Raw genomic sequence first — 19,351 nt, 5'->3', positions numbered from 1 at the left:
CTCTGGTTGCTCCTGTCTGGACTGATTCCAGAGAAGCAATGTTGATTTTTTTAATGTGGTAACCAAAATGGAACACAATATCGTTAAAGAGGCCTTCCTAGTGCATTATATATAATTCAGCATTTAACAGAAGCTAAAAAGCACCAAGCACTACAAAATTGCATTGAGTGTTTATTTTAATATACAACTTGGTATTTTACTTGTATTTAATGTCACTGATTACACTATAAGGTAAAATACTCTATTTTATCAGGCAAATGGTCAATGTTTTCAATAATATAAAATAATGACAAAGAATCAAGTGCTTTATAGCTTTTGGCAGTAAAATTCAGAACAAAGGATACAATGTAAATACAAAATCCAAGTACAGTATTTTAGTCCCACAGCTATTACAGTGGCTTGTATTAGAGAGAGACGATAAGAAACATTTCTCCATTCATAAATTAGGCGAATATGTGATAATGCATTTTATTTTCCCTTTTGCTATGTGCTGTTAAAATGGCCATTTGCTAATTCCTAAAAATATTGGGAGTGCCACTCTAAAACCCGATAAAAATATAAAAATATAAACTCTATGCAGCAATTAGTGAACGGAAGAGACCACACTTGCATCAAAACAAGAAAACGTAACTGCTTGTGATATGTCCGCCGCGGAAGCAACTATTTCACTCCGCACAGTAAAACACAGCAAGAGTTGCATACAGACGGCTGGTTTTCAGTATTCTTTAAAATAGGCGTTCAGTGTCGCAGAAGCTGCACGACGTGCCTTCCGACGGCACTCACTGGACGTCCCAGATTTCACAGAGCAGGGGGGTGAATTTGTGGTCATTCATCCTCCAAGACAGGAGCATCTCCGCATGGTAGTGGTTCAGAGTTCGCAGCTCCGTGAGGCGCCCCAGCAAGCGGGCAAAATGCTGGGGGTCTTTGTGGTGGTTCAGCTTGCAGAATATGCGGAGGACATCGAGCAACGGCTCCTGTAACCTCTCCACAGACTGCACGTCCTTCACGTAAGGGCGGTCTGCAACACAAGCAACACCTGGTCACCTTACTGTAGTCAAGACCTGGAGCCCAGAAGTCAGCACTCACCTGTCTTCTGGCCCGCCGACATACAGTAAACGAGACTGGTCACCGAATCCTCGTCAAACATATTTTACTCAATATCGCACATTTGAATGAAAATGATAATACTATACTTACTACTACGTGTGTTAAATTATTATTTGAGGAATAAATGTTTGGAGTTTCCGAAGTGCTCGGTCCTCTCCTCGCCTGAAAACAAGCTGTATTTTGGTGTCAGTAGTGTATTAGAAGAAATGCTGATTCCTTTCTGCGCGTAACGTGAATGATAATACTTACTGGCTATTACATTCACCTTGTAAAAAACGTTATTTTGTCAATAAAAACAAGTTGTTTAAAAACAAAGTGGATCTCGGGACTTCACCTGGTGAGAGGATCGTTACCGCGGTGAGCAGAGCGTATTCCTCCTGCGTCATTCGAAGCTCTCCGACGCTTTTATAGAAGTTAAACATTGGGGTAATGTATTCTTCTGATATACCTGCAAAAGAATAACAGCTTTGAGAACTACGAGCTGCTGTACCGTTACCAACAAATTTGTTTTGTGATACCCCTGGAACTTTTCTGATGTACTGTACTTTCTATTTTTATTAGCGGACCAATAAGGCCTCAATTCCCGATATCACCCACAACTGCGGGTTTTGCAATATCGGGCACGTTATGTTATGCCAAATCACGTCTCTATAAGATCATTTTCCTTTTTGTGTTACAGCTGGAAGATATATATATATATTTTATAGAATCACTAGAACAAAAACGTCCTGTAAATTAAGCTGCAGGCTGTATCCCCGCTGCTGCAATGCTACGTTCATTCTGCAGGTGGGAATCCTATGATGAGGCGCATTTCAACAGCCGGAATGCCGGGCGGGACGCAGACACGGGCCTGATATACTGTAGAAAGAAGCACCAATTGAACTTTGTTAAATACCAGAATGGTTACAAGAGACAGGAGACTGTACGGGCCGTCAAGGTTGTTTGTTAATTGGTAGTTTGTGTTAATTGGTAGTAATTGGTGTTTATTCATTGGTAATTAACCTCTCATTTGGTCGCTTCTTGAAGGAATGCAGGGTAGCTTCAACAATATGGCTGGGTAGCCTTTTCTATATTCGCACAACCTACTGCATTGGGTTATGCAAAATAACACGTTTTCTGTGATTTCAATTATTTGTTTCTTCTTCCGTTCTAAATTATCTTTAAAAAAAAACAATAATACAATTGAATTTGGCAAATAACTGCAATTGCCCAAGACGTATTGCATATGGAACAGTATTCTCTTCTTTCCCCGGACTCCGATGTCCTACTCCTTGCCTCTGGACTGCAGTGAAGAAACCTTTTTAAAGTTTGCATTGAAAAGTGAGTGAGAATGTTCTTAGCTGGCTGCTAAATATGGAAAACCAGCACCTGGGCATCCGTACCAGGCAATCAAGGGGAAGGACATCTGCTTAGACTCTTGGAAATGTTGATTGTGTAGTAGCCTAGTGTTAGAGCGAAACGGGAATTGAAATTATATCCCAAACAGATTGTGTGACCCTGTCCTACATCATAGTATAACCTACGCTTGAGAAGTACTGTTATATACTGGGACAAGAATGTTTTATCACTAAGAAGACAACAAGAGGTGGACTGCCTTATAGCCCAGTCACCTACACACCTGTCTCTTTTTTCTGAAGGTTAACCGAGGGATTTTGAATATTCTTATTGCTGTGTCCTGCATTTTTCCGTGCAGCAATTCCATTTATAATGATAACTCCTAAAGTGGTGCCAAGGACAATAAATCTGCCCGAGAAAAAAGATGTTTGACACATTTTCAGCATAATCAACATGCAGATGTCACTCTGAAAAAACATCAGTCCAAGAACAAATAAGGAGAAAACTTTGATGCAGCTTCACCGTTGATTTATTCGTTTGTCTCATATGCTAAAATCTACTTTCCCGTAACTTGGAATTGGGAAGATGCTGTGGAACGCTTCCCCATTACGCCACTAGGTGGTGCCACTGTAACGCTCTGTGAACTGATGTGGTCGGACGTGTGTAAAGTGATGATCGTGCCATCCCTATATTTCATATGCAGACCCCAAAAGAGCACTCTAAAGAAAACCTCCTTGCCTTGAGACAAAAATTAAAGATATCCTGTCATAAAATAAAATATTGTGTCTGGTTTACTATTTACAGATGGTTTTACAGATGAAAAAGCAGATGGACATCAGTTTAAAGCATGCACTGAAGCCAGTATTCTAAAACTTGGTTAATAAAGGAATTTAAGTTTTGCACATAGCTTTCCTTCTATTAGATATATATTATGTAAAGAGTAGTTAATTGTGATTCAGGGACTACCAGGCATTCCCAGAAGTCTGTTCCAACTGTGACAGGTGTTTTCCAGATATTAAGAAGGGAAATGTGACTTTCTCCCGCAAAACAAGACCTCTCTGAGGTCTGTCATCTGCATTTAATTGAGCTCCGAAAAAGGTTCTCGAGAACTTGGAACAATTAACATCTGGGATTGGATCTCCAACTGGATCCAATCCCAGATGTTAATCGTTGTTAATGTGACAGATATTGACTTAATTTAACATATGGGTGAGAAATAAGGTTCCAAAATCACAGACATAATCCTGAGAAATGACTGAATCATTCACTCCTTCTGAAGCAGCAGCTGTAGGGGCTTAGAGTACACATTTAAAATCACAGCAAATACCACTTCCTGTGCAATCAAGAGCAATTTCACAATTAACTATGGCCTTTTAAAAAATATCACCTATTTTCAGATTCCGTGAAATGATTGCCTAGGTTTAGACTCTGCAAATATCGACTTATTGTGCTTCTCGTCTTGCGCAGATCTTCAAAGGGCCCTACCCAGCAAATCAAAACCCTGCTCTAGGTACAGATGTGCATCTTCTCTCCCTGCCGTTTTAATTAGTCTCCCTCAGTAATGAACATATGAAAGGCATCCCATTTCGTCAAAGGGGTTTTGTCTGTGGAGCATCGCGAACACTTTTATCATGTAAAGAGCTGTGTGGGTGGAGCTGCTGTCCCCTACAGAACGTAGATCAGCCTGGACTGGAACCTGCTGCAGTCTGAGTATCAGCATGACAATGAAGACATATTCGGAAAGGTCACCAGCAGACAGGCTCTGTCTTCTCTGCACAGTGAGTGTTTTTAAAATTCATGCTGATCAGAGGATAATCCATGAATACCACACGGAGCTGGTCACAAGGGGGAAAGCCAGACAGATGACAAGGCATTGAGCGTGAGCACCTCACAGGATTCTCAAGGCAGACAAATGTCAGAAGCAAACAATGGCAGCAGGAGATTAATACCACTTGTGATGTAACGATTAGAAACAATGCTCGCTTTTGGCAGGGTCTTTTTTCTTCAAGATCTGGCATTTTGAGGGACTGCTCCAACCTGAACACCAGCTCAAAGTCCCAGGGAGTTTCAGAGCTGGGCTGTTAGAAACCCTGTTCCTCAAAATCGTTCGCAACCTCATGCAAACGTTGAGAGCACATTCCCTTCCCAAACATTGCTTGTACAGGCCAGCAGCTGTAAATGCTGAACTAGCATTACAAGGGTGGTCTGACAAGTTTTACCTTAATCTTTATCTTTTAATCTTATCCTTAAATTAAAAGGAAATGCCAGGTACTTCTAATATATGTTCACAGAAATGCTACAGAGCAATATCTTGTATGCATTCATAGATTCTCTACGGCTCAATATTTTCACCATCCACATTTATTGGTGGAGTGCTGTTCTATTTTTACTGGTGGATTTTCAAATTGCATTTCTCTCGTTCAGTTCGCTTTCGTAGGTCCAACACAGAAAAATCTACACCTGAAGAAGGCTCCATGGCCGAAACGTTGTGTTTTCTTCTTTTTTTTCAGCATGGAATAAACCTACTTGTTCCTTTACAGAAAAATGGAAATGCATTCACGAGCGTGAAAGTCTGTTACACTCATGCAAAAATAACACAAAGCATGATAACATTTTAGTATTTTTCTTAACATTATGGCTCTGTTTGTTTGCAAAATAGTTTCCTTTCTAAAGATTCACTAAAATATTTCTATGTAGCGTCAGGGGCATCGGTTTTCCACTCTTAGTGACACCAAACCTGGTCTCCAGAAAGGATGAAACTGGAGCCATGAAGAGCACACGATACAGTTTCTATTGAAAGCACCTGTAATTGATATGAAGTTCAGAGACAACGAGCCCCGCCATGAATATGCATAATTCCCTCTCTTCCTTTAGTTTAGTCCCTGGATTTATTATTCACACCCCTTTTTGTTGTATATGAGATGCATTTCTTCACGGTTCTCCTTGGAGCAAATTTTGAATCACTTTAAATTCAAAATGATAGTTTTCAAAAATAACAAGAACTATTTTGAGCACACCTTTGAAAATATTTATGTTTCACAAATGTACTGTTACACCTCACACAGCAGAGATCTTATTTTTCCTGACCAAACATCATTGTTTTCAGTTTCCTTTAAGAATTGTGTGTTTGAGTGAATATGCATGATATGAGTACATGCAGTTAAAAGAGAAAAACAATGTGAATACTTTATATCGAGTGACCTAAGGACGAACACTGCTGTCCTTTCACAAAATGCTCTTCAAGAACATGTAAATAAAAATTTAGATTTGGAGCCTGTCATGTACACATGGACTGTAAAAACAGTCTAATGACATCTATCCATATTTTCTCTAACAAACACTGATCTAAAGATGATCAGAAACTCCACTTAACCTGATATAAGATAAGATCACTTTATTGGCCATATACATTTTTTTTTACATTAGGAATTTGTCTTTTCACATACCCCAACTTGAGAAACACAGACAGGGAGAGAAACTTGGGGTCAGAGCACAGGGTCAGCCATTTATACAGTGCCCCTGGAGCAGCTGGGGTAAAGGTTCTTGCTCAGGGGCCCAATGGAGTAGGATTCCTCTGCTGGCTGGAGGAAAACAGAGGTGCCAGAGAAAACAGGGAGAACATGCAAACTACACCGAAGTCACCCCCATCTAGAACCTAGCCTGCCAAGTCATCATGCTACCCTTTGTAGGAAACAAGGCTTCCTCAGTGCACGACTGCTGTCATCTGACCTACGCCTTTTTGCAAATCAGCATACAGCTAATATATTATCTACTGAGCCTTTTTCATCATTTAACTGGTGGGCTACCAGTAAGACGATCATGGGCTAATAGCTCATTACCAGTCCTTGTGTCAGTACTGGCTCCTTTACAACCTTTATTCAATGCTACACGGACAATACAATTAACACATGGCACTGGTTCCTGGCACTGTAACTGAGGATAGGTAGCTACCACAGGGACAATATAACCTATCAAAGTATTGGATGAATCATGCACAGTACACCGCCTCTGTCAAAAGTACACCATGTATCATATAACAGCGCAACCTATCTCGCTTCGCTTGCTCATGTCCTTTTCTTTTTTACTAGTCCCCAGAAGAGAGAGATTTCATTCATTCTGAAATATGTTCGTGCTGTTCTCATAATAAAACACAGCTCTGTGCCAAACAGTAATAGAGGCTGGCACGCAGAAATAGATTACACATGAGAAATAAACATGGAGGAGAGGTTCTGTTTTCTCTGTATAAGAGAGCAGTTAAGGTCTATGTCTATAATGTCAAAGATATTTTCAATTATTTCTGGCAAGTGTAAGCCCTGCACAAAGTGCAAAAATGTTTGCTGCTGATTCTCACAGTATGCAAATAGCTGGTTCTTTGTGATCAAACACAGCCAATACATATCGTCAATCTTAAGAGATCAATGTGCCAGGTGACACAGTTTGGTAACGTCAGTCATCCCTGCCTCTTACTTCTGATGTGTGAAGAAATGTGTCACCTACAGTAAGTCCCTGCCCTGTAGGGGGTGCCATGTGAAGCTGGTACACAGAGGCTCTCTGAAGAATTGGACTGATTGACCATGTCTTGTATCCCTGTCAGTGGGGTGGAGCATTGGCTCTGTGGCTAAGGATCTGTGCCTGTGGCTAGAAGGTTGCCAGTTCGTATCCCGCGTCTGGCAGAGGAATCCTACTGCGTTAGGCCCCTGAGCAAGAGCAAGGCCCTTCACCCCAACTGCTCCAGGGGCGCCATATAAATGGCTGACCCTGCACTCTGGCCACATCCTCTCTCCCCATCTGTGTGCCTATGTGTCTCATGGAGAGCAAGTATGCAAAAAGACAAATTCCTAATGCAAGAAATTGTGTATGGTTAATAAAGTGATCTTATCTTTCATAACACTGTGACAATCCAGGGCAGTTACTGCTTTCAATGTACTAGATCTGCTCTCATGGTGAATAATCGATTGCCCCTTCACTTCTCGGTGTGAAAATGAAATGAGAAAGAAAGTTTGTGTGTTTAACTTATGAAATGATTCCCTTCCACCACCCTCTAGCTTGGTCCTGTTTCAACAAGTGGAAACATGGAGATCAGGGCCTCAATGCCAGGGTCAAAATGAAAGCATCAGAGGAAGTGATGGTTTGCAATCAGGGGTCTACTGTATGTATCCCTGGGCTCTGCAGGGACTGTCCCCCAAAACAAATGAAAAATGTCACCCCTCCCAGCACCCACCAGTTTGTAAACTCATCACTCAGACATCGGCTAACCTCAGTTTTAACAGTAAAGGGTAAAAAAGTACATAAGGGGTCCTTATTGAGAGCCATCTTGAAAAGGGGAACTGTATGAAAGAAAATGTTGAGAAACTGTTCTAAAATGTAATTTGTAGATATGATACATAAATAAAGCCCAGGCCCTTAAAACCACTTTCTTTCAGCCAAAAAGGTGAGACTCTCATGGCACAGAAATAATCATTGTTACCTGAGTGGTGTGTAATTGCATACTTTGCATAATACTTTTAGAAATATAACATAAAAAATAAAAATAGCATGCATAATCTATAACAATTAAAATATATATATATAATATTATGAAAAAATACTAAATACAGTACATGATTAAAATGACTGGTTCATTTGAAGTCAGTTTTTATCTTTTAATGAGAAACTTTAATGTGTAACTCTGAAATGTATTTTGGTGCTGAAACGATAACAAAAACTTTGACTTGAGTTAGAGTGAATGCAATGTGCCTCATTGCATATATATGACTCATTTGTATCCCTCATTGATAGTGTTTAACCACAAAGTGAAAATGTGCACAATGCAGTACAGTGTGTAGCATGAGGTGCTCCCTAATGATGTGGACGTAAAATCACAGAAAGAGCTGTGAAGGAGATGATGTACAGTACGTACCACTTTTTCTGATCCTTTCCTCCAGCATCATCGTGTGTCCCTCCGGTAGCTTTTTGGTGAAAATCTGCGCTGATCGCAGGAACATGGCTTCTACTGCTGAACCCTTCAGCAAGGCAATCTGATCCTCGTGGTCCAGAGCCTGGAAGCCTGAGAGAGGTTCTTACGTCAAGCGCGAGGAGGCAGAGGAAGAGCTGCGATCTTTCCCCTGCGCAGCTTATGGAAACATGGGTGCAAAACCTTTTTTCATCTCACGAGTATTTGCACATTTTCACACATGCCTTGCAAATAAAGTACACTATTCTCCTCGCCTCTCAGGTAAACGGAGCAGCACCTCTGAGGTGATCTGCAGCCAGCTAGGAGAAGACCTTTCCCTGGAGGAGGGTTTCCCTGCTAGTGGCAGCTCAGACGTGTGGTCCTCCTGCAGGCACTGGTGTGCTTACGTGTATCTGGGAAGCGCTGTGCTCTCCACTCTGCACAAGCCCCGGTCTTCCTCCTCACCCGAAACCTAACCCACCTGTGTCAGCCTCAGGGCCACAGCAGAGCTGCTTCCGGCCAAGCGGAGGAAAGAGCCCCTCACCTGCCCCCCCCCGGAACAGCCAAGCAATCTACCAGCATGGGTGTGGGAGGTGGGAGGAAATCGGAACAGCTGGGGTGAACATACCGAGAACGTGCAAACTCCACCCAGAAGGTACGCCAGCACATTATCGAACCCTGGACCCAAGAGCAGTGCTATGCCATTGTGGCGTCCAGTATTCTATGTAACATTTATAAACATCCTTTATCTTAACACACTGCAGCTAAATTACCCAACATTTTTTAAAACATTTTTCAACATAGTAGTTTCAGATTATTTTTGTCTCTTATTAATAGTGGAGGAAGGAATTTATTAGTATTCTTAAGGAAAATAAATCCTGCACATTTATTCACACCTTCTAAAAAAGTAACACCTTCTAAAGCTGTGTAAATATCCAATGAACTCTGTGTTGTAAGTTATCAAAAGTGAGATACCTGGTAGCTTTTTTGTAAACTCCACCAGCACTTGCACATGACTGGTTGCCATTTCTGTCAGTATTAGGAAGTTTTCTTCAGCATTGAATTGGTCATGGAGCTAAAGAAAAAAATAATGCTCAATTGGTCATGGAGCTCAATTAAAAAACATAATAATCATATTATCCAGAATTAAAAATAACCCCAGTATCAACAGACTTATTTTTTTATTTGTTTTCATTTTACATATCATTTACATAAAGTGAAGCTCTTTTGAGACAGTGTTCCATGTGAGTTAACACAAAATGAGTTAAAATTAATTTTCAGTATTTGAAGAAACGTTTTGTTTTTATACTCCATTTAAGTTTTGAAACCATTTCACATACAGTTTATTGTTATGTAAGGAAGGGCCAAGATTTCTATCCAATAGCCCAGCATTTAAGTTTAGAGTCAAGTATTGGGAGATTCGTCTGTCTAATCTGATGTAAACCAAATGAATCACCATTACATCAAGCTTTCTTCTGAGTGTGTGTTAAAAGTTACAAATTTACAAGCTGGCAAATAATTGTTTGTATTACTTATGTGGATAAAAAATAAGAAAAATCTAGCAGAACTAAAGAACTTAAAACTTATGTACTGTAGGTAGTTTTAGCATGACTGGCTGGTTGTTATATTTTCTCAAAATAACATATAGTGAAAATGGAAAGGATACATGTATACATAGAATGATGAAAACAGGAAACTTACTAGTTCTTTCGCAACATCGTGAGGAATCCGATATTTATTGTAGGCATCTAAGATGTAATTTAAGAGATTGAGCTGTCCTGGACTGAATTCTATCTTCTCCTGAAATTAAAAGAATAGATGGGTTTTTCAAAGTAAGAATACTATGGGCCACTGTTATCATATCTGAATAATTGATAGTTTTCATTCCATTGCTTTTATCAGCCTCTGTTTTAAATGTTAGCTCACATGTCTTGCATATTTTATAAACCTCAGAACTGCTTCTTCATATTTAGTATAATAAAAAGATCATGTATCACTGAATGGCAAAATATAAAATGTATGCTGGAAGAGCAACAACCGTTAGTCCATTGCCTTCATCTCAGGGCAAAAAGAGGAAGAAAAATCCAGGGAAATTCTCATTTTTCTGTTCTTCCATACAGCAACACAGAAAGTAGGAGGACTGCAGTTGTGAGCCTGAGGAAGGTCAATACAGTACTCTGACACATCATACTCAGTAGTGTGGTTAGCTCCTATTAAATGGTATGGTGCACTGGTGCATTGACCCACAAGGAGCAGTTTGGAAACACCTGTGTGGAGCCGGAATAGGGCCACTTGCTGATGCATGCTCATGAGCAGGAGCTTGTTGTCTTGGTGGTGGGGTTTCAAGCGATTGCCAGATGAGCGGGTTCTGACAGTGCTGTGTTTGTACCGGTTGCCATGGGGACTTGCTGATCTAGAAAGGGAAGTGGGAAGAGAGCTACCAGTGGGCAGGTACTGGGACTCCGTGGCAGGCAGAGGGAGACGCTGCAGGGGCGAGGAAGAGTAGCGTTGGCGTGGAAACAGAAGAGAGACGCTTGCTGAATTTATCTAGGCGATAGGAACGTATTTCAGCCTGAAACCCCCAAAAAGAGAAGGGATATCGGCTACGTATGCGGCTGGAGGATTTAGCAAGGGAAAGAATCAAGGGCCAACACTGACCAGTTGGACGCCAACCGAAAAGGGGATGAAAAAAAATTTTTTTTGGGGGAGAACCCATCGCTGTAGCTGCCTAGGCCTGAGTGCTATGGACAGAGAGGGGGTGAACGAGGAAGCTGATGCCATGTGCTAGCACCCTGCAGGGTGGGATGGGAATCGGCAACCAGGGTCTCCTGTCGGAGAGGGAAAAGAAGGAATGGGGATAGGGGAGACGAAACAATATACTGGACATATGTGCTGGGGCCATAGGTGCAGTGGATTGGACATCAGACCAGAAATGAAGTGGAGAGGAAGGAGCAGGCAAGAGATAGGTAAGGGGAAAACCGGCGCAGGGACGCCTGGAGGTTCTGGGAGGCTTGCTGACATCAGGAGACCTGCAAGAAAAATGGTGTGGTGGGCGCAGAGCCGCTTGCTTTGAGGCTTTGGAGGTGAGCAGTTTCAGTCCTGGGTGAACAAGACGATGGTAAGATCCCGGAAACCCCAAATATGAGACACCTCTGTCTGTAAACAAAGCGAGACGCACAGTGCTCATACAAGAGAAATGTGCTGTGGGAGGACCCAGGTGAGAGCCTTATATACACAGGCAAGCAGAAGTGTGATTAGGAATAGATTAGGATCTACTGCACACTTTCTCCTGAATACCAGTTTTTCTGTTATAATTCCATAAACCACAGCACAGTCAGGAAGTTATCATGGAGACTATTTTAAAAGCTCAAGAAATTTTAAATCAAGAATCTACAAAGCTCTTTGTCCTTTATTTCACATTATACTGAGCATCAAATGTAACCTATCACTCTGTTTCTGCATGTTTCTGTTACAGAAAAAAAATGGTTTCTGGTTACCAAATAAATGTTTTTGGTGTCATTTTGATCAGCTGATTATTTCTTAGTGAACGTAATACACATGATTGACTTTAACCTTTGTATAAGCACTACATAACCTCATCAGTGAGAAAGGTGATGGGGTACAGGCGATGAGGTGACTTAACCTGTTGAATATCAAGTCTGGTGAAAATGAAGAAAGGATATAACGCATTTATCAAGAAAGCAACACCTTCATGTCATTGGTCTGTAGGAGACTAGACTGCCTCGGCACACTGACACTCACCATCTTGGGTTGTTCACAGTTAGCAACTTCTAGCCTGGCAAGACATTACAGACACACTTGGTATGTCAATGACAGGCCATGATCTAGGACACTGTGAGCTGTGACACGTCACCAAGATTGATGAGCTCAAGTGTGATGGTCTGGCCAGAGGATTCTAGTTGCTACAGAACTCCACATCTAGTGATTGACGGCACCCTGACAGCATGGTGTTACATTAATCGAGTCCCGAGAATTACTTGCTGCCCTTCCTATGAGCTCATCCTTATGAGACAATTTCCCTGCAGGACAGAACCCATTCCCAAGCTGGTCACTTAACGTCTTTCTTGCAAGATGAAATTGTACCAATTATCTGTGGGATGAGCTGGGATGATGTGTAATATTTAGGGTTCAGAGACGGGCTCAGTGAGCAGGCACATGTCTGTCCGGGCTCTATGAGATGAATGAGACAGAATCCCATGAGATACAGTATGCTAAATGACACAAAATGTGCTGCTGATGATAAAGCTTGTGTAGCTTCCAATGGAGGGGACACAGGTTACTGGCCTTTCACTTTTATGGTAGTGTCTGTATTGATCAACCCTAATAACAAATAATGATCAGCATCGTGCATTGATGAATGACATGTTTGTTCAGCAAAATGCTACACCTGCAACAAACATATTCAGCAGCCATATCAGCCTGCAACTCTCAACTGGCAGCCCACTGAAGCTCAGCAGGTGTGAGCCTGGTTAGTACCTGGATGGGAGACCTCCTGGGAAAAACTAAGGTTGCTGCAGGAAGTGTTGTTAGTGGGGCCAGCAGGGGGCGCTCACCCTGTGGTCTGTGTGGGTCCTAATGCCCCAGTATAGTGACGGGGACACAATACTGTAAAAAAGTGCTGTCCTTCAGATGAAATGTAAAACCGAGGTCCTGACTCTCTGTGGTCATTAAAAATCCCAGGGTGTTTCTCGAAAAGAGTAGGGGTGTTACCCTGGCATCCTGGCCAAATTTCCCATTGTCCCTCACCAATCATGGCCTCCTAATAATCCCCATCTCTAAACTGGCTTCATCACTCTGTTTTCCTCCCCACTGAGAGCTGGTGTGTGGGGAGAGTACTGGTGCATCATCCAGGTGGGGCTGCACACTGGTGGGGGTGGGGGTGGAGGGGATCCCCATTACCTGTAAAGCGAGTGGAGTGTCCAGAAAAGCGCTGTATAAGTGTAAGTAATTATTATTATTATTATATTCACCATTTTACTGATAAGCTCTAGTTGCAAGTAATAAGGTTATTTTCCTTATAACTGATACATGTTGCATTTCTAAAAGAAAGTGAAGCCTTGCTCTTGTGATTAGCTTTCCAGGGGGGTGGCTACTTGATTTCTGTGTAGATAATGTTTATGCCAAAACTCAGGTCAGCTTCTTAAAATATTTTTTTGCACTCTTATGGAATTTGGATGGATTGTCTTTTCCTCAAAAACAGTAGCATGATCATTACTGATCCTTCAGGTGGCTTAGAGTTGTTCTGTGGCAATTCAGTTTTTCATCTTAGCCATAAGACACAATACAGATTAGCACAATACTGTGTTTAGCATGCATGCAGAATGAATGTATCTGTATTTATTTCTGTGGCTCTTTTGCTACTCAGCCTCCCACAGATGGACACTACTATAATTGTCTTCACACCAGCCAGAAAAGAAAAATATTGATAATACTGCACTCCAGCAACAAATTCAGCTAAAAAAAAAATTAAAAATAGGGGGAATGTTTTGCTGAGAAGCAATCAGTAGGTTTTTCACAAGCCTCATTATTAATATGATACTTTAATTAATTTTCACAAGCAGGATTTGGAACCCATTTATATAGGTGGGTGTGCTGGAGGAATCTGGGTTGAACACTTTCTCAAGGGTACAGCAACACGGCCCCTACCAGGCACGTAAACCCACAGCCCTCTGTCTGAACCCCGGCATTTCTCTTTTCTGCCGCTTCATAGCTCTGCCTTGAAAGGCATAGGAAAGGTTACAAACGAGAGGAGGCCATTCGACACCATCTGGCCAATTTGCTAGTTAGTAGCTGAGTATCCCAGGATCTCCTCCAGCCGTTCAGTGAAAGAAACCAGGCTTCAACAACATGGCTGGGCAGCTTGTTCCACACTCCCACCACCCCTTTGCGTACCTTCAGAACCTTTGTGGTGGACGTGACTTGCTTGTTGTCCCCACTGTCGCCTGCCTCTGTCTCCTCTCTGCCGAAATGGTCAGGAGAGGATTTGGTGTTTTTTCTCAGCCTCTTGGACTTGCACTGTATCTCCGTCAATAAACCTGTCAACAGCATTTGGAGAAGACTCACGTGAGTAAAGGCATTCTGTTAAATTCATAAACCCAGGTAATACAGGGCCAGAAGGGAACCATGTGGTACTGCATAAATATCTACTTCAAAATATAGCATAGGCTTAAACTCCTACTAGGCAATACCTAAAGCAACAGAACAGCTGGTGGAAATACACTTTGTCTCTTTGACTGTTTGTTAGTTACCAAAAAATACCCAAGAGTCAATGCTGACTCACTGCTGACACGAAAAACCTTTTTTTTAAAGGAACACTTTACTTTGCCATTTGTCTCCAAAATGCACAGCAGATTGCTTGCTTACAGTCACTAGTCATGGAGCTGTCAGTGAACTGTTGTCAATGAACAAAAACAACTGTTGCTCACAGACAGACTGCAATATGATTTAAAGTATCTTACAGTATGTTCAAATATTCCTACAGTCTTGCTTTGAAGTGAATGGGATATTAATGTGGGTTCACCGGATTGATTTTAGAATTTATAATTGTTATGAGTAACTACATAAATATTGTAAATAAAAAGCATTGTACAGAGATATTCATCAATTTTCTAAACACTTAATCCAATTCAGGGCTGCTGGGGAGCCAGAGCCGATCCCTGCAAGACGCCTGTCCATCACAGGTATGCTTTTTTTTATATGCACGCCCCTTCTCATAACAGCACGGGGGTATATTAGACTTGCCCGTGCAAGTTATTTTTTTAAAGACGAAAAGCAAAGAGTGTGTTAGAGGAAATTTAAATGTACTGATCCCTGTTCATTTCAAGGATCAAAAATATTTTGGAATTCTTCACGTTTATGTATTGGAATTGAGAACTCACATCTCAGGTGTGAAAACGGCACAATTTAAACGCAAGATAATTTTGCCAACATGCAATGAAATACACTGTAATTGTTCCGAATAACCGTAGATGGGAAAACAATTTCTCTGGGGGTTTTTCTGCTACTTCTTGCATGACCAGAGGGTTTTTCCAGTAGATGAGAGCCTTTCAGGCAGAATTAGGCCTAGATCCAGAAATAGCACCACCCTTTGTCCCCCCACTCCTTCTCGGAAACACGTCAAGTGTTTGGAGTGCAGGCCCACAGAATGCCTGCCACCTACAATATTTATAAAAATTCTGATGTACAATTTATGAGCAACATGAGCTGTTCAATCAGGGCACTCAGTGTTTCCATCACCTGACAGCTTCAAATAGCAACACTCATTGTGGCTCCTCTCCTCTGGCCCAAGCCGACAGGAGAGAATGAATCCAGCTTTTATACGGCTTCCTGTCAGTCCTGTCCTCCGTCAGCTTCCAACCTGGAGGAGTTTACTCCCAAGAACGGTAAAATCGCTCTCTCCCATTCCCCCCTGCTATCGACAACGATTCGCTCCGCTGGGCGAAGTGGCCCTTTATCAACGCACAAATCCCAACAAAGCAGTGCCGTCAGCTTCCTAAATATCCTAGAACCTGCAAATGACATAAAATCTCTTTTATATCGATATCTGGGTGATCAAATAGCGATGTACATCAACAATCTATCATCACAACATGTTTTCTACTTCATACATTTTTACACGCCACTGGAATACTCTACATATTTTCAGCATTTATGATGTTGTTGCTTTTTCACACCTTTCACATTGAGGGCTTTTATTAGGTCGGTCTTTTCTCTTTTTTATACCAAAGATTCTATCAGACACCAGCACGTGGAGCTAGTTGCATATTTTAAAATGTTCCTGGCTAAATGAATCACGCCTACGCCAAGTTATTGCGAAACTTAACAAGTTGTGGTTTTGCTTGGAAGCGTTCAAAATCAGTATCACTTTTCAAAATTGCCTTTATTTTTCTGTCTCACTTTTCCAACTTTTCCTGTTATTTTTCATTTCTGTTCAGCACCTTGAGGCGATCGTTTTTCACACAAAGAGCCATGCAACTAAAAAGATATTAGTCTTTCCGCATGTAAACATTCATATACTGTATGCTTTATGTGTGCTTACGTATTCTTTGATGATGGCTGTTCAGACAAAGTTTCTTATATAAACGCATAGCATTATGATAACTTTTCAATGTTAAGGAAATCTGAGAAGATTTAAAATTAATTTATTAAAATAATTCAAGTAGGGAGCTGCATCAGCAGGTGTAGGCTGTGGAGGAACAAGTAAAGGTTTATTCCAGCTGAAAAGAGAAGAAAAGAAACACAATGTTTCAGCTGTGGAGCCTTCTTCAGCTGTGTAGAAGGCGGCTCCACAGCCAAAGAAGGTTCCACAGCCGAAACGTTGTGTTTCTTTTCTTCTCTTTTCAGCATATTAAAATAATTTCAGGCAGCACATATTAATAAAGAGTATTAACATCTTGGACAGAATTGTAGAACCTACCAACAAGTAAAACTGAAGTGTGCACACTTTTACAGGATAAAAAAAAAGAAAAAACATTATCTACAGATATAAAAGTATTCAATTTATTTTCCAAACAAATGCAGCCATAGTTCTTTCATTTCAGAGCCCAGAGTTAATAAAACACCTCATCTTCTTATCAGGAAACCAGTACATATGGGAAAACTACAGACACTATGTTAATTTCAGATTAATTTCCTGGTGTCTACTTTAAATTCATTCTATCTTTTATTGTCTTCCTCATTGCTGAATGGTGTCCTTAGACACACATCTGCTCTCTGCTGTAAAGGCAAATAGTTAACATTCTTACTACAGAAGGGCTCATTTCGAGTGTATCATTAAACACTTAACAGATTTAACCTTGAAAGAAGGTTAGGAAACAACTGATAACATTTGCTAAATGTATCTGTGTGTGCATTTATACACATACTATATATAAGTAATTTATTAAGAAAATAATAAATATTGTGAAAGCAAATGTGATTTAGTGCTGTCAAACACCTGAAAGACAAGTGTCCAGAAACTGAATGGATGACACAATCTTTAGATTTATCTTGATCACAACCTTAAATCATTTCTAATACAGTATACTGTATATATGTTGACGTGGACCATTTTCTGGACACAGTATTACTGTACTTGCATTTTTTATAGCGCCTTTCCATCCCAAATTGCATTTTTTGAAGGGAGCCCCCCTCATGCACCACTGAAGCACAGCCCCCACCTGGGTGACACACAGCAGGCACTCTGCACCAGCAGATCAGGTGGGGAAGTGAGAAACTGCTTCACCCATTCGTATTCAATACCCATTCAATATTCATATCTATTAATAAGTTTTGGTAGGGTCAAATTTGCCTTGTGTTGCAGCAGACACATGCGTCACAACACAATGGGAGTATACTAGCCCATTTAAAATCAGCTTCCATCTTTCTACGGTATTATTCTTGCCTTGGGGAAAATATATAGGCATATTTGAAATGGACAATGCTTTAGAAAATATTTCACTGTACAGCTTTTCAAATTACTGAGGCTGGTCCTCAATAAAGACAATGTTATTAAAAAAAACTATTTAAAAATAAATTAGGCTTATTGGCTAATAGGCATGTGAGAAATTGGGGCTCCAGTTGCCCTACAATCTGAGCTGATGGTCTTGTTTAGCTCAGGCTGTAAGAGGTCAGAGATTTTCTTATTGCTGCTGTCTATAAATGTGGATTCTATGTCCTAACACACCCTGTTGCGGTCGGCGAATTGACCTGTCTTTCTTGCCCCTTCGGCTGATTCCCGCCTCTCCCAGCACACTTACACTCGGCCAGCATTCCCATCTCCTTGCACTTCCGGAGACGGCATTCCTGACATTTCCTCCTCATATACATGTCCATCTCGCAGCTCCCCCCATTCTTGCATTTGTAGACCGCGTTCTTGGTGATACTCCTCCTGAAGAAGCCTTGGGGAAGAAAAGGAAAGGTGAGGCGGTGAAGGTCTCAGGAGTCCGGCGTGGAAGAAAGGCAACAAACCCCAAATCCCGGAGACTCTGCATCGAGAGACGCCTGCCTTATGGACGGCCGTGTGTTGAAATCTTCAGATTTCCCATTTCAGGTAAAGCATCTCAGTCTCAAATCCAGGACGGTGGCGTGGCGCAGTGGTCAGCCTGTGGGTTTAACCCCAGGGGAGACACCCTGAGCCAGCTGCCTCCCTCTAACAGCTCCAGTGAAATACCCAGCTGTGCAATCGGGTGCACATGTGCTGTAAGTTGCTTACATGACCCTGTCAGCCAAATGAATTGGCATATTAAAAATGTGGCACGTTTTGAAAGTTAAATAATAGGAACCTATAGTATGTTTGCACAGAAACCCACAATTCATAGCTGGTCCACCTCTATTTCTAACATTTGTCAGGCTGCGCTAAGATCAGTATAAAACATGCTAAGATCCAATTACGATTATTAATTTCACAGACACATTTGGCACGTCTGGCTAAAGCAAATCCCATTCATACAGGTGGGGAGTCCGTATTTACTGGAGCAATCAGACAAGCAATCGAAGTGAAGTACCTTACTCAAGGGTTCAGCCTGAGGCTCGAACCCATAACCTTCCGGGTAAGGAGTCCTGAGGCCTAACCGCAACTCCACTTCACTGCCAGAGGAACACGCAGGTCAAAGAGTAAAATGATCTGATGTTTTATTCACCACAAAATAAGAAAAAACATTTTGCAATGCTTCTAGTATTCAGAATGATACTACTTATCTTTCTATATACAGTAACTGTTCTATGCCCTTTAATTACTACGTGGGAAAAGAATTCAACAATTGAGTCCCCCGAGAAATCATTGTGCTACACCTCCTTACTCGTTCAACCAGGACGTCTGTCCAAATTCCGTATATGACAGGACAACAGAACTGGACATTATACATCCTTCCACCTGGTGATCAGGAGAATGGCAGCCATTAAAAATGCATTGCCCTGAGGGAGCTCAGTTTCTCCTACTGTTATTCAGGAGAAATAGGAGAGGGGTAACTGACTCTG

At 41.4% G+C, this 19,351-nt stretch overlaps 1 protein-coding gene across 4 annotated transcripts in view; it reads right to left on the bottom strand.

Moving 5' to 3' along the window:
- Positions 1 to 287: 287 nt before the first annotated feature.
- The window catches only part of nr1h4 (nuclear receptor subfamily 1, group H, member 4), a 32,486-nt gene continuing 13,422 nt past the window's right edge, over positions 288 to 19,351 (bottom strand). For all 4 annotated transcript variants that reach the window (XM_006633062.3, XM_015351833.2, XM_015351831.2 and 1 more), the window contains 7 exons: positions 18,133 to 18,273; positions 14,288 to 14,430; positions 10,076 to 10,174; positions 9,350 to 9,449; positions 8,342 to 8,488; positions 1,442 to 1,555; positions 288 to 1,018 (listed from right to left, as the gene is read on the bottom strand). In XM_006633062.3, coding sequence (XP_006633125.1) covers positions 780 to 1,018; positions 1,442 to 1,555; positions 8,342 to 8,488; positions 9,350 to 9,449; positions 10,076 to 10,174; positions 14,288 to 14,430; positions 18,133 to 18,273 — 983 coding nt within the window. In that variant the 3' untranslated portion in view covers positions 288 to 779. The remainder of the gene's footprint in view (positions 1,019 to 1,441; positions 1,556 to 8,341; positions 8,489 to 9,349; positions 9,450 to 10,075; positions 10,175 to 14,287; positions 14,431 to 18,132; positions 18,274 to 19,351) is intronic.

This window comes from Lepisosteus oculatus, chromosome 7 (assembly GCF_040954835.1).
Source record: "Lepisosteus oculatus isolate fLepOcu1 chromosome 7, fLepOcu1.hap2, whole genome shotgun sequence".
NCBI lineage: Eukaryota > Metazoa > Chordata > Actinopteri > Semionotiformes > Lepisosteidae > Lepisosteus > Lepisosteus oculatus.
This window is presented reverse-complemented; position numbering and strand designations above follow the sequence as displayed.